This window comes from Mastomys coucha, unplaced genomic scaffold, assembly GCF_008632895.1.
Source record: "Mastomys coucha isolate ucsf_1 unplaced genomic scaffold, UCSF_Mcou_1 pScaffold5, whole genome shotgun sequence".
NCBI classification, from domain to species: Eukaryota; Metazoa; Chordata; class Mammalia; order Rodentia; family Muridae; genus Mastomys; species Mastomys coucha.
Genome location: NW_022196911.1, coordinates 18,099,779 through 18,114,793, shown reverse-complemented (window position 1 = coordinate 18,114,793; position 15,015 = coordinate 18,099,779). Strand labels below are relative to the sequence as shown.

General features: G+C 36.2%; 1 protein-coding gene across 1 annotated transcript in view; it reads right to left on the bottom strand.

Moving 5' to 3' along the window:
* Positions 1 to 1,259: 1,259 nt before the first annotated feature.
* Positions 1,260 to 15,015, bottom strand: part of LOC116078195 (vomeronasal type-2 receptor 116-like) — a 24,026-nt gene continuing 10,270 nt past the window's right edge. The window contains exons 2-6 of the mRNA XM_031353224.1: positions 14,442 to 14,736; positions 13,318 to 14,109; positions 12,400 to 12,615; positions 8,744 to 8,867; positions 1,260 to 2,188 (exon numbers count right to left, since the gene is read on the bottom strand). Of these exons, the coding sequence (XP_031209084.1) occupies positions 1,260 to 2,188; positions 8,744 to 8,867; positions 12,400 to 12,615; positions 13,318 to 14,109; positions 14,442 to 14,736 (2,356 nt within the window). The remainder of the gene's footprint in view (positions 2,189 to 8,743; positions 8,868 to 12,399; positions 12,616 to 13,317; positions 14,110 to 14,441; positions 14,737 to 15,015) is intronic.

Below are 15,015 nucleotides of genomic sequence, written 5' to 3'. Positions count from 1 at the left end.
TCCGGCTGTCAGAACTGCCCACTGCGCCCCACAGTAACCCAATCACAAAAGAGAACACATGGTATACACTCACTGATAAGTGGATATTAGCTCAGAAGATCGGAATATCCAAAGTACAATCCACAAACCACAAGGAACTCAAGAAGTAAGATGACTGAAGTGTGGATACTTCAGTCCTTTTAGAACGGGGAACAGAATACCCATGGAAGGAGGTTCAGTGATAAAGTATGGAGCAGAGACTGAAAGAAGGACAATCCAGAGACTAACCCACCTAGGAATCCTTCCCATATTCAATCATCAATACCAGACACTACTGTGGATGACACCAAGTGCAGGTGAAAGGAGTCTGATATAGAGGCTCTGCCAGTGCACAGCTAATACAGAAGTAGAGGCTCACAGCCATCCTTTGGACTGAGCACAAGGTCCCCAGTGAAGGAGCTAGAGAAAGAAACCAGAGAGCTGAAGGTTTTGCAGCCCCTTAGGACAAACAACAATATGAACTAACCAGTAACCTCAGATCTCCAAGAAACTAAACCATCAGCCAAAGAGTACACATGTTGGGACTCATAGCTCCAAAAGCATATGTAGCAGAGGATGGCCTAGTCAGTCATCAATGGGAGAAGAGAACCTTCATCCTGTGAAAGCTCTAAGCCCAGTATGGGGGAGTTCCAGGGCCAGGAAGCTGGAGAGGGTGGTTTAGTGAATGGGGAAGGGGGAAAGGAATAGGGATTTTTTTTTGTAGGGGGAACCAAGAAAGGAGATATAAATTTGAAATGTAAATGATGAAAATATTTAATAAAAAAGAAAATTTAATATATAACAACTTTAAACACTACTTATATGGCAATTGAGTTTTTACTATGGTTAATTAATGTACATTAAGAAATTATATTCCAATGGACTTTCCAAAATAAATGTTTTGCTATTTCAGGTACAAGGGAGAATAGTCAGAATTTAAAAAAAAATGAAACTATAAATGAAAAAAAATTCTATCAAGTAGAAACACAAATATTTAACATGATCAGTGAATGGAACCATCAGATGTTATTATCAGAGGAGTTGAATCACCAGAGCAAATGCAGTTTTCAAACATGGAAATTAAAAGGTTTTCATACAAAAAGACATTAATATAGCAGGATAAAGGAATAAAAACTAATTAAATTGCATTCAAACTATAACTTTATAACATATTTTAGAATGATAGATGAATGATCCCTCTTATAACATTGTTAATATAAAAGCTAAATTTATATTTTCAATTATATTTTAGGAAAATTCTTCCCTCTAGTGTGTGCTTTCTTCCTGATATGATTAAATGAATTTTTCTCTGGTCTCAACAAGATAATGTAACACTTGGGACCAAATATGAAGGCAAGGAGTGCTGTGCTGGAAGCCAAGATAGAGAATACTTCCATAGCCACCATGACCTTCCCTTTAGTGCTGTGGTAGACAGGAAGAAAGGTGACCCAGACACAGAAGAATACCAGCATACTGAATGACAGAAATTTTGATTCGCTGAATGTATCAGGCAAATTTTTAGACAAGAAGGCCATGGTATAACTCCCAAGTGCCAAGAAACAGAGGTATCCCAGGACAGAGTGGAAGGCAACAGCTGAGCCCTTGTTACAGAAAAGGATGATGTAGCCATATTCAGTCTGAGCATCTTGGTCAATGAATGGTGGAGATGTTGCCATCCATATTCCACAAAGAAGAAGCTGGATCAGGGTGCAGATGGGAATGATGTAGTTTGGACCCCTTGATATCATTAGCCACCTTACCATTCTCCCTGGAAAGCTGACCTTAAAGGCAAGGACCACAGTAATAGCTTTGGCCAATACAGTGGCAAGAGCCATAGTGAAAGCAACTGCAAAGGTGGTCTGCTGAAGGATGCAGGCAGCTGTGTTGGGCTGGCCAATGAAGTTCAAAGAACATAAGAAACAGAAGGTGAGTGTGATGAGCAAAATATAACTCAGGGCTCGATTATTGGCCTTGACAATAGGAGTGTCTCTGTGTTTCACAAAGATGCCAATAACAAAGAGAGTGAGTGCAGATAAGCACAAAGCTATGCTGGCCAGAGCCATCCCCAAGGCATCTTCATAGGCCAGAAAGCTCACAGTTTTTTGGAAGCAGTTGTTCTTCTCTGTATTTGCATAATGACTCTCTGGACACTTCACACACTGGTCTACATCTGGACAGAAATATAGGTTATCATGAGGTCAGGAGTCCAGTGTAAGGTGATTGCTTTTATTCTGATATATTTCTAACTACAGGAACTGTCACAGAAGTCACTGTACTTTGTTTTCTCAGGGACAAAGTAATTAGTACACTGGCATAGTTAATTCTAGATTTATAAACTGCAACTTATTCTTTACATATTTCTTTCCATATTTATATTCACATATAATAGGATTTGATGCAATCTTTCTTTAAATACTACCATCACACACCTTTCCTTCCCTCAGTTTTTACTCATAACTCCTTGTGCAATCTAACTCTACCTTTCAAATTTTAATAGCCGCTGGATACATTCAGTAGAGACATTTATATACAACTAGGAATGGCCTCAGTGGGAAAATATGTAACCTTTCAAGCCCTACCTTTTTAAGAACTGTTTTATATCTTTTCAGCTATTCATCAACCTCCAGTAAATCCCTTAAAGATATTCATGACTGTGATTTAAATTTGAGTAGCTAAATAAGTAAATACAATATTAAATTATAACATAAAAACTTACTGTGGCCCTAGATGTACTTTTGATTCACATATCCTTTTTAAATTAAAAATGAGAAATCTAGATTTGAGAAAATATTTTTAGCAAATTTACAGAGCTTGTCCAAAAACAGTCAAACTTATGTAATTAAAGAGTTATAAAACAAAAGCTGGTAATACAGTAAGGGGGAGCCAAATTCCAGCCATGGTAAGCAACCAAAAAGAGCATTGGCCATGTGGCTCCGGCTTGTAAGTCAATAAGACAAGACTATCAGAACTTTTGATACTTGTTAGCTGTGGAGTTAAGAAATTGGAAATAATTAAGAATAGATAAGCATCACTGAGGTGAAATTTTCTGGGAAGTGTTTTCTGAGAGTAAAAATGCTGTATTTCAGAGATAGCCAAGGTTGTACCTCCATCTGTAGCTTGACTTAGTATTAGAGTCACCCAGATGTTACTGGATTTGAAAGTATGGAGGGGTGGTGGAGAGTATCTGAGTCTTGGAATTATAAGCAAGGAAATGCCATTGGTGAAGGTAATGCCTCAGTTGCAGTTGAAGGTCCAGTACTAGGGAGGTCATGCAGCTAAGTTAAGCCTTAGCACCATGAATAGAACTTAGGAGAGGTTATTGGTAAAGTCTAGCTGTAGTGCAAGACCACAGTGTGCTGGAGAGCAAATCGAATGTGATGATCACTAAAACCACCAGCAAAAGTAGAGTGGAATCAACCAGAGCATAGAGTGCTACAGAGGGCATAGCTGGAGAAATAATGCAAACCTTTTGGAGGCGCCTAGAAGATCATGTGCAGATCCCAGACATTAGAAGAAGAAGAAACTCCCTGTTTGAATATGCTTGGCCCTTGAAGTGGCACTATTTGTAGGTGTGTCTTTTTATAGGAAATGTGCCATTGTTGGCATGGGCTTTAAGACCCTTATCTTATGTGTCAAGAAATCAGCATTTCACTAGCAGCCTTCAGAAGAAGATGTAGAATTCTCAGCTCCTCTGTGTCTTGCCTGACTAGATGATGCCATTCTCTTACCTTGATGATAATTTACTGGACCCCTGAACTGATGAGCCAGCCACAATTAACTGTTGTGCTTATATGTGGTACCTTTTTCATGGGGTTTGTTCACAAAAGTAAATCCCTAAGACAGTGAATTACATAATATTTCTCTATTTCTTAAAACTAATTGATAACCAACATGTCAAATTTATTTCATTAATAACATTGAATTGACATGTTAATGTGTAAAAGAAAATATTTACTTACTGTTCAGTTTTCTATCAGCAATATTTTCAAATTTGCAATGCATAGCATTTCTTTGAATGTATACTGTTGTACAACATAATTAATTAACAGACATTGGACAGACTTATTCTCAGTGTCTGAATGACTCTTTTTCCGTATTCACAGGATATATTAAAAAGTTCTAACTAGTACCCTCATTGCTCACAGCAATGGCCACAGATGGTCAGTTTAGACTTGTCTTAGTCAGGGTTTCTATTCCTGCACAACATCATGACCAAGTTGGGGAGGAAAGGGTTTATTTGGCTTACTTCCACATGGCTGTTCATCACCAAAGGAAGTCAGGACTGGAACTCATGCAGGTCAGGAAGCAGGAGCTAATGCAGAGGCCATGGAGGGATGTTCCTTACTGGCTTGCTTCTCCTGGCTTGTTCAGCCTGCTCTCTTATAGAGCCCAAGACCTCCAGCCCAGGGATGGCACCACCCACAAGGGGCAATTAAGAAAATGCCCCACAGCTGGATCTCATGGAGGCACTTCCCCAACTGAAGCTCACTTCTGTGATAACTCCAGATTGTGTCAAGTTGACACACAAAACTAGCCAGTACACATAGCATTTCTTTGAATGTATACTGTTGTACAACATAATTAATTAACAGACACTGGACAGACTTATTCTCAGTGTCTGAATGACTCTTTTTCCATATTCACAGGATATATTAAAAAATTCAAAGTAGTACCCTCACAGGTCACAGGAACTAAAGAACCAACTAAAGAGTACACATGGTGGGAATAATGGCTCCAGCATATATATATCAGAAGATTGCCTAATCAGGCATCAATGAAAGGAGAGGCCCTTGGTCCTGTGAAGGTTCTATGCCCCAGTGTATGGGCATTCCAGGGCCAGGAAGGAGGAGAGGGTGGGTTAGTGAGCAGCGGTCGGCAGGAAGATGTTTTTTTTTTTTTTCTTTTCTTTTTTTTTTTAATCCAGAGGGATAGCAGGGAAAGTAGATATAATTTGACATGTAAAGAAAGAAAATATTCAAGAAAAAAGTTCATTTGTATATTCATGTGTGCATGTGTCTATGTGTGTGTGTAAGGATTTCACTTGGGTGAAAATTTGAGAGTAAATTGTATTATTATTGTAAGTTAGTATTAAAAGAAGATAGTGTGGACACTTCATAAGAATCAGAAGCCTCCATATGAAATTGATTATTTTTGTTTCAAAATTTGTGAAGAATTGTCTTAGAATTTTGATGGCGATTGTATTGAATCACAACATTCCTTTGGTTAGATGGCCATTTGCACTATGTTAATTCTAATGATTTACAAGCAAGGGAGATATTTTCATATATTGATATCTTTCTCAATTTCTCACTTCAGAGACCTGAATTTTATGTCATACAGATTTTTCACTTACTTGTTTAGAGCTATATAAACTTGGTATTATTTGTGTTTAATGTGAATGGTATTGTTTCTCTAACATCCTTCTCAGACCATTTATTGCTTATGTATAGGAGAATACTTATTTCTTTGAGCTAATTTTGTATCCAGCCACATTATTGTGTAGTTATATCTGCTGCAGTAATTCTCTTGAAGAACTTTGAGGACACAGAGATGGCTCAAAATTCAAAAATCGATTAATGTAATACACTATGTAAACAAACTCAATGAAAAAATCATTTGATTGTCTCATTAAAATTGTATCATTAAATGCTGAAAAAAGCATTTGACAATATACAACACTGCTTCATGTTAAAAGTATTGGAGATATCAGGAACTCAAGACCTTCATCTAAACCTAATAAAAGCAATATGCAGCAAACAATCAGACAAACTCAAATTAAATGTAGAGTTAGTTGAAACAATCCTACTAAATTAAGGAAGAACCCAAGGATGCCCACTCTCTCAGTATCTATTCCAAATAATAGTCAAAGTTATAGATATAGCAATAAGACCATAGTAGTATATCAAATGGACACAAATTTGAAAAGACATAGTCTAGGTATCATTATATGTGAATGATATGTTCTTTATATAAGAGACCTCAAAAAATCTGCCAGAGCCTTCAACAGCTAATAATCAATTTAAGCAAAGGAGCTGGAAAGTAATTTCACTCAAACTAATTAGTTGTCTTCCTCTACACAGAGAATAAACAGGATGAGAAAAAATTTAGAAGAACAACACCCTTCATGATAGGCAGAAATTGTTCAAAATATATTGATGTAACTCTTATTCCCAATATACATATAGGGAAAGACCTATATGACAGTAACTTCAAGTTTTTCTTGAAAGAAATTGAAGAATACCTCAGAAATTGTAGAATCTTCCATGGTCATAGACTGGTAGGATTAACATAGTAAATATGCTCATCCTACCAAAAGTAATCAACAGATTCAATGCAATCCCCATAAAGATTCCAGCACAGTTCTTCACAACATTGAAAGAGAAATTCTTAATTTCATATGGAAAAACAAAAAGCTCAGCATAGCAAAATCTGGAGGAATTACAATCCCTGACCTCAAGCTGTACTACAAAGCAATAGTGAAAAAAAGAAAAAAAATATTATATTGATACATATGTAGACAAGTCAATCAATGGAAAAGAAGTGAAAACCCAGAAGCAAGTCCACATACATATGGATACTTTATATTTGACAAAGAAGTGAAAAACATACAAAGAGAGAGAGAGAGAGAGAGAGAGAGAGAGAGAGAGAGCATATTCAATGAATGGTGCTGGTCTAATTAACAGTCTGTATTTAGAAATATAAAAATAGATCCATATTTATCACCTTGCAGAAAACTCAACTCCAAGTAGATCAAGGAACTCAGCATAAAGCAGAGAATTCACAACAGAGGAATTTCTAATGGATAAAAAGCACTTAAAAACTAAAGTCCTTATTGATCAGTGAAATGAAAATCAAAAGAACCCTGAGATTCCACCTTACACCAATTCAAATGGTCCAAATCAAAAACTCAGGTGAGAGCACATGTTAGCAAGGATGTGGAGCAAGTGGGACTCCCCACTCTTGCTTTTTAGATTATAAACTGGTAAAACTATTCTTGAAATCACTCTGGCATTTTTTCAAAAAAATTGGAATAGACCTACCTGAAGATACAGCTATACAAATCTTGGGTATACACCCAAAAAATGCCCAACATATTGCAGGGACACGTGCTTTTCTATGTTCAGAGTGGCCTAATTTTTAAGAGCCAAAAGATGGAAGCAACTCAAATGTCCTATAACAGAAGAATGGATACAGAATATGTGGTACATTTATACAATATAATTTTAATCAGTTATTAAGATCAAGGGCATCATAAGTTTTGAAAGAAAATGGATGAAACTAAAAAGTAGCATCCTGAGTGAGGCATCCCAGACCCAAATGGACATACATCATTTGTACTCACTAATAAGTTGATATTAGCCAAAAAGCACAGAAAACCTAGTATGTAGTTCACAGAGTTTAAGAATTTTAAAAAGCAGTAAGACCAAGATAGGGCTGAAGGAATAAGATAAGGAACTGTAGGAGGGTGGCCACAGAAGAAGAACCATGACTGGATTGTAAATAAATAAATTAATTCACTAAATGTGGCTGGGGTTATAGATTTAGAATATTTGTTCTTTTCCATAATAGCAGGAAGCATAAAAGCAGTCAAGCATAGATGACACTGGAATACGAGTTAAATACTTATATGCTGATTTGCAGACAATAGCAGGAAAGAGAGAGAGAGAAAGAGAAAGATAAAGGTCAGATATCACATGGACTTTTAACACCTAAAGCCAGTGTCTAGCTGTATAGCTCCTCTTAAAAGTCCACAACACCTAATCTTTCCTAATGGGTCCAGTAACAAAATTAAAAGTTCTGAAAAACTCTAATCCAAGAGAAGCCAGAAAGTTACCAAGATCTTCATTGTACAGAAGATGACAAAATAGTACTGTTTGCTGAACAGAGAGAAGATGTTCTGAAAAATTCATAACACATGAGAAAATGTGTTAGATGAATACTGGATTAACCCAGATACACATGGACACACACATATATATACATATATATGTGTATATATATATATATATGGTAGTCATGAAGACACATCCCTTTCTAGAAAATGAGATACTAGGAATGGATAGCTACTGGGAGGATAATCAGGTTTCTTTTTCAGTGTACAGAACCTGGTTGCTTAACAACCTTTAAGTGACATGCACACACACAAGTATATATGAGTATCATGAATTGTATTAGATAATTTAATTTCAAATTTTGAGATTTAGGGAAGGGGTAAATAAAGCGGGGAGGATTGTGAGTAGAGAATGTGATGAAAACATATTTTCCAAAAAATAAAAAAATAAAGAAAACAAAACAAACAAACATAAAACCACATTGTATGAAATTATCAGACAACTAAAAATGAGCTATTAATAATCTCTATGTAGATGCAACAGATATGAGCCTTATATGGTTCTTAAAAATCATTAAAATACATTTTGAAAAACTATCTCTGATAATTAATACACATTAAATGGCACTATGAAATGAAAAACATTGAAAAGTACAGAGGCATATATTGTATCTTCCAATACAAATATTGGTACTAGATTAAAAATATAAATCAAGAATGATTTGTAATGGCTGTGTTGAGCTATTTCAAGGAAATGGTGATAAATAGACATTTAAATTCCATTAACAAAGAAAGAAAAAATTATATCTGACATATGCTCAGATATTTTTATTTGCTAAAATATTGTGGAATCCAATGGAGAAATAGGAAGTTTTCCATAAAATCTGAATTTACCTGTCTCATTAGAAATCTCATTGTCTGCACAAGGAGTACATTTGTAGCAGCAGTTGGCCTTGCCCTCCAGGGTTACTTTCTGGAATCCAGGCCCACAACTCTCACTGCACACAGACTGAGGAATCTAAGGAGAATGAAACGGATGTTATCTAATTTTTAAGGTTTTATGAAAAAAATCATAAAAACAGACTTTTTGAAAGTCATACACTAAAAGGCAAATATTGTTATTAATAGCTAGACTTATATAAAATATTAATTGTAGTAATAAAGGATGGGGAATTGGGGTAGCAACTAGGAAGTCCCAGATGCCAGGTAAGCAAGAGACTCCCATGATCCATCTGGGATGACATTAGCTGATATATCCCACAAAGTGGAGAGGCAGCCTGTAGAGTACAAATCCTTGGTCAGTCAAAGTCCCCAGTTGACCTATGGGGGCACCAACTGATGTCAAAACTAAAAACCCAGAAATGCTCCTATCTAAAGAAAATATGGGGACAAAGAATGGAGCAGAGAATGAAGGAAAGTCTATCCAGAGACTGCCTCACCTGGGGATCCATCCCATATACAGTCATCAAACACAGATAGTATTGCTTATGCCAAGTAGTATCTAGATACAGCTGCCTCTTGAGAGCTAATGCCAGTTTCTTACCAATACAGATGAAGATGCTTGCAGCCAACCATCTGACTGAGCACAGGGACTCCAATGGAAGAGTTAAGAACTGAAGGAAGAACAGGGCACTTGTGGTACATGCCTTTAATCCCAGCACTTTGGAGGCAGAGGCAGGTGGACATCTGAGTTTTAGGCCAGCCTGGTCTGTAGAGCAAGTTTCAGGACAGCTAGAACTATACAGAGAAACCCTGTACTGGAGGAACTGAAGGGGTTTGCAATCCCATAGGAAGAACAACATTATCAATGAACTAGAAACCCCAGAGCTCTCAGGGTCAAACCACCAAGCAAAGAATATACATGGAAGGATCTATGTCTCCAGCAGCATATGTAGCAGAGGATGGCCATATCTGGCATCAACCGAAGAGGGGACCCTTGGTCCTTGGACTCTTGGTTGTAGAGGAATGCTCGCTAGGGTGATGAGGCAGAAGTAGGGTTGTGTGGGAGGTGCACCCTCATAGAAGTCCAGGGAAGGGGTTGGGATAGGGTGTTTGCAGAGGAGAATCCAGGAAGGGGAACGACATTAGAAATGTAAATAAATAAAATAACCATTAAAATTTTTAAAAAATAAATTCAAAATAAAAAGAAATAAAAGAATATGCCCCTCAGATGGCAAATGTATTGAAATTTTGGTCTGAGAATTATCATAGTGTTAAAAAGTACAGTCCACAGTACTCAAAAAGGTCAAGAAGCTGAAGTGCTCAGTGAGGATTCCTCAGTCTCATTTGGGAGAGAGAGGAAAGCTATGACAAGTGGTGAAGAAAGGAGGAACCTGGTAGAGAAAGTAGACTATGATGGGGTAGGTGGAAAGTAGGGGGAGAGGGGAACCTGACCTGGTATTGGATGAGGGAAAAAGACTGAAGCCCTGAGGGTCAGCAGAAAGAATGGAAACAGGCAACCTCCAAAAATAGGAGGTTGGGGGAACCTTCATAGTGCACCAGAGACCTGGGAGATGAGAGACTGTCAGGATTCAAAGAGAGGGACCTTAGATAAAATGTCTGACAATAGAGAGAGGTAACTAATAGAGCCTACTTTTAGCAGGAAGACAGGATATCAAGTGAGGGATGGGGTTTCCATTCCACAGTCACAACTCTGACACATAACTGTTCCTGTCTAAAAGAATTCAGGGGTGTAAATGGGAAGGAGCCTGAAGAAAAGAAGTTCAAGTGACAGGCCCAAAGTGGGATCCTGCTCAAGGGGAGGTCGCAAGGCCTGACACTATTACTGAGGCTATGGAGCGCTCATAAAAGTGTACCTATCATGACTACCCTTTGAAAAAGACCCAAGAAGCACCTAAAACAATCAGATTCAGATATTTGCATCGAACCAATGGACAGAACAAGTGACCCCTATTGTTGAATTAGGGAAGGCTGAAAAAAGCTGAGGAGGAAGAAGATCTTGAAGGAGGACCAGGAGTCTCAATTAATCTTGAACCACCCACCCCTAAATCTCTGAAACACTGGATCACAAAACAAGCAGCAAACACCAGCTCATAATGAGGCCACCAACACACATACAACAGAGGACTGCTGGGTCTGTGTTCATTCCTAGATAATGCAAGGAAACCACAAGGGATTGGAGGCCTCAGGAGTTTAGAGGTCAGGTAGGGTGGGGGTTGTTGACACCCACATGGAGAAAGATGAGTGGAGATGAGGTACAAGATAGATTGTGGGGTGGGATAAAATATTGGGTGTAAAAAATTAAATTAATAATTTAAAAGTCTTGAAAAATTGTAATCTTAATGAATTAATAACAAGTTTATGAAACATTACTTATTAGGAACATGATATAGGAATCCATGGGGTCCATCTAGCCTAACACTATCTTTGTACTTTTTGACACATGCCCATGTTGAGCATCTCAACGTCTACCATTATTGTGAATACTGACTGTCAATTTGAGAAGATTTAATTATCATGACAATAAATGAACCTATATGTGTAGGAAGAAAATAAAGATAAATTTAGGCAAGTTGAAAAAGTTCAGTGAAAATTTAAATGTCACAATTTATTGTACAAATGTCACAACTGTAGGGAAGATAGAAGAGAGCTGCAGTATTCATTGCTTCCAGCATTCAGAGGATATTATATCATCAGCACCCTCTTACATTTGAAAAATGATGCATTTTCAAATATAATGCCCTGCACTCTTAAATTGTTTGGTAAGTTCTTTCAAGTTATTATTAAATATTGGAGAAGGTAGTAGATATTGAGAATCATAGGACAATTAAGGGATACTAATGGAGTCATTTTAGTCATTATATGATATTTTGAAAGAAAAATATTCCATATAGGCTAAAGCATGTGAGTGCTTATTACTGTTTTGGTGACATTATATGGGAAGTTATTGAAACTTTAGGGGATTCAGACTTGAAATTAAATAAAATTTCAGACATAAAATTATGGCACAGTGGTTGGAAATGGAAACATTATAAAATTTCTTCAATTCCAGGTTTCTAATTTTATTTAGTGTTAATATGAGTGGATAGAAACATTTTTCTTCTTTTTCCTATGCCTCTCTCCAGCATGATGACTTGTTGTCCTGTTTCTATCTATGGTAGACTCTGTCACTTCTAGAACCATAAATCAAAATGTAGTCATTTTTAGTCATGTTTTTTAAATATACAACAAAAAATAAATTGGATATTGTTTATGATATTTATCCAAAATGAGAAATTTTTCTTCAGTACATCAACACATGAGTCATTTGGAGATGAAAATTTGCTCTTACCACATGTCCCTTTCCAACTTTTTGACAAATGGTGGAAACCAAATCCTCATATGAGTTATCAATGGGGGAATAATGGAACACTATATACATCCATTGATCTGAATGAAGGAAAATCAAAAGCCAGTATACTAGAATTACTTTACAACATTTTATACTAAAATTCAAAGAGTAATGGAACTTGAATCAAGCATCATTTTATCAGAAAACACAATTGTGTTAGTAACATAAGCACAAAGCATTTAGGTAATACCTAACTCACCTCTGAAAATATTTCTGGCCATTGTATCATTTGTTCAGATAAAGACAACTGTTGACCCTGGGGAGCATTTGCAGAAAAAGAGCCTATTTTCACTTTTAATCCAAGACCCTTTGGTAAATTCCAAAGGTTAAGAATGTCATATTCTGCATCTATTGTCTGTCTCCAATCCAAACTCCTTTTGTCTCTCACTTCAATCTCCTTCAGGAAAGTGTTCAGCTGAAAGAGAAACACAATTTTATATTACATTGTACCCAAGGGCAGAATAGAATGTGGGTTTTGGAATGTGTCTTGTTCTTAATTTCTGTTGTGAACATGAGGATTAATGAAGATTCCATTAATGATGAATAATGAGAACCTGAGTGTTCAGAATATCATTATTCTTCTGATCTATTATTGATCTTCAAGTGAAAACATTGAAATAAGTTCAAGGAAGCAATCAATGACTACTGATCTCCAAAAAGGTCAATGTTTTGAAACCTATAAGTCTCATTTGCTTTTAGAATATACTCAGAGCAGCAGCATCAAATATGAGGCCAGTGATGTCTAGAAATTAGTTAAAATGCATCATGTCTGTATAAACCAAACATCATTGTTTCACTTAAGTGTCCCTGTTTTAACTCCTCTTGTAGCAAATGTGTGAAGCAATGAGTTTATTAATTGCCACTATTGCAGTAAGAAGGCTGTACAGGTAGATATTGAGGAAAAGATCTTGATTTTGACTAAGCATATTTGCACCAAGTATCATGAACACCATTTCACATTATCATACACTTGAAATTAAATTGACATTTAGGTAAGGTTAGAAACATAAACAATATGGTGATTGTGGTGATCATTTAAACTTACAATAACTAAATAAGTGTTGCAAATCTCATATGTCAGAATGCTAACAATAAAATTCAGTAGGAAGATTATTACCTGCCATGGAAAAAACACCATCTCTTTGCCATTTTCAAAAGATTGCATTTGAAGTTGCTGAAGTCTCATTTCATGGAGGCTGTGTGCCACTACATACACACCATTGTAAATACTTGTGCTCCCTTCATTCATGGCCACATCAAGTATGTGACTAGGTAATACATCCAAAGAAGCATTGGTTTGACAGTTGTCCAAAATATGACAATTAATGTCAGAATATGAGCACTTGAAGAAGAGATACCACAACTTAGGAAGATAAATGTCTTCTGGGTATTTAGTAGGATTAACTGTTTGAATAAATTTAATAAACTCAAAATTCTCTCTATACTTGTGATTAAAAATTAGGCTTCCATGGAATGAGTCTAACATGAAATAATCAGCTCTGTCAATAACATGAGGTTCAGTGTTCATTACCCAGACATTCCATGTCAATAGCCTTTGTTCAATATTTCTCATCACACTTTCTAGAGAATCAGTGTCACCATAAATAATTATTACATTTGTCCCATTCATATTTTCCCAGAATTTGTCAAAATATATGATCCATGTGTCTGGGATCATTTTTACAAAAGCTATGCAGATTCCTTTTTTCTCCATCTCCTCCCTAAAATCTGATAGTAGTTTATTTCCTTTGTGGTCATCTGGAAGTATGAGTCCAACCCACAACCACCTAAAATGAACCATCAAAGAAACAATGGCAAGTGAAAGATAGCCATCCTTGGGGGCCATCTGGTAGAGAGAAGAATACTGATCATGGTCATCCAAGAGAGGATCATAAGGTCCAAAGGTAATCTGAGGTAAATTGGAAAGAAGAGGAAGAATATTAACATCAAACAAAATTACATTCCTGATGCAATAGATGATAACAGAAGAACATTTTAAAGGGACATTGCATTTACTACATATAGAAATATTTGTTAGGTCTATAAGATTTAAGGACTTACCTGGCTTCAACTATTGTACTAACCTTTTCTTACAACCAAGAGAAATCTGGAATGAACTTCATATGTTTGTGTATTGCTTTGATTTTTGGGTAATTGGTCGATCACTCTTTTAGTTTTAATATACCTATAATATGAAGAAAGAGAACTGACTCTGAGTTCTCACAATGCAAATTTTCTTACCTGTGGAAATTTAAAGAGTTGAAGCAATGTCCCAATTTGGGCAGATGTTTTCCATGATGTTCCTGTGAGTGCAGCAGTGAAATTTCTCTCTTTACAATTGTAATTAGGTAAATACATTCTCTGCCCAAGAGCTGTGAGCCAAATAAAAGCATTATCAAGAGTGTACTTCTCAGTGAATCTGACATTGTAGAAATCAAATCCAAGAGATATGTTGGGTAAAAGATTGGGGTTCCCATTGATCTCCTCGATGGCAAACAGCAGAGCCAGAATATACTGGTAGTTCTTAAAGTTATACCTATGTAAGTGGCATAAAAAACACATGAGGATGATCAAATAGACCACATAATCTACATAGTTAGTACAGTAAATTTTATAGTTTAAGTTTCAATCTATAAAATATGTAATTTTATTTCTTTATTTGAATAGATGAACTAGATTAGGTATATATGTTAGGTTTAGGTAAGCTCTTTTAGTATTACTACTCATTATTATAAATCCACAAAGCATATATTATTTATATTTCTTAGCTTTATTCTTTTTTTTTTGTTTGTTTGTTTGGTTTTTTTTTTTTTTT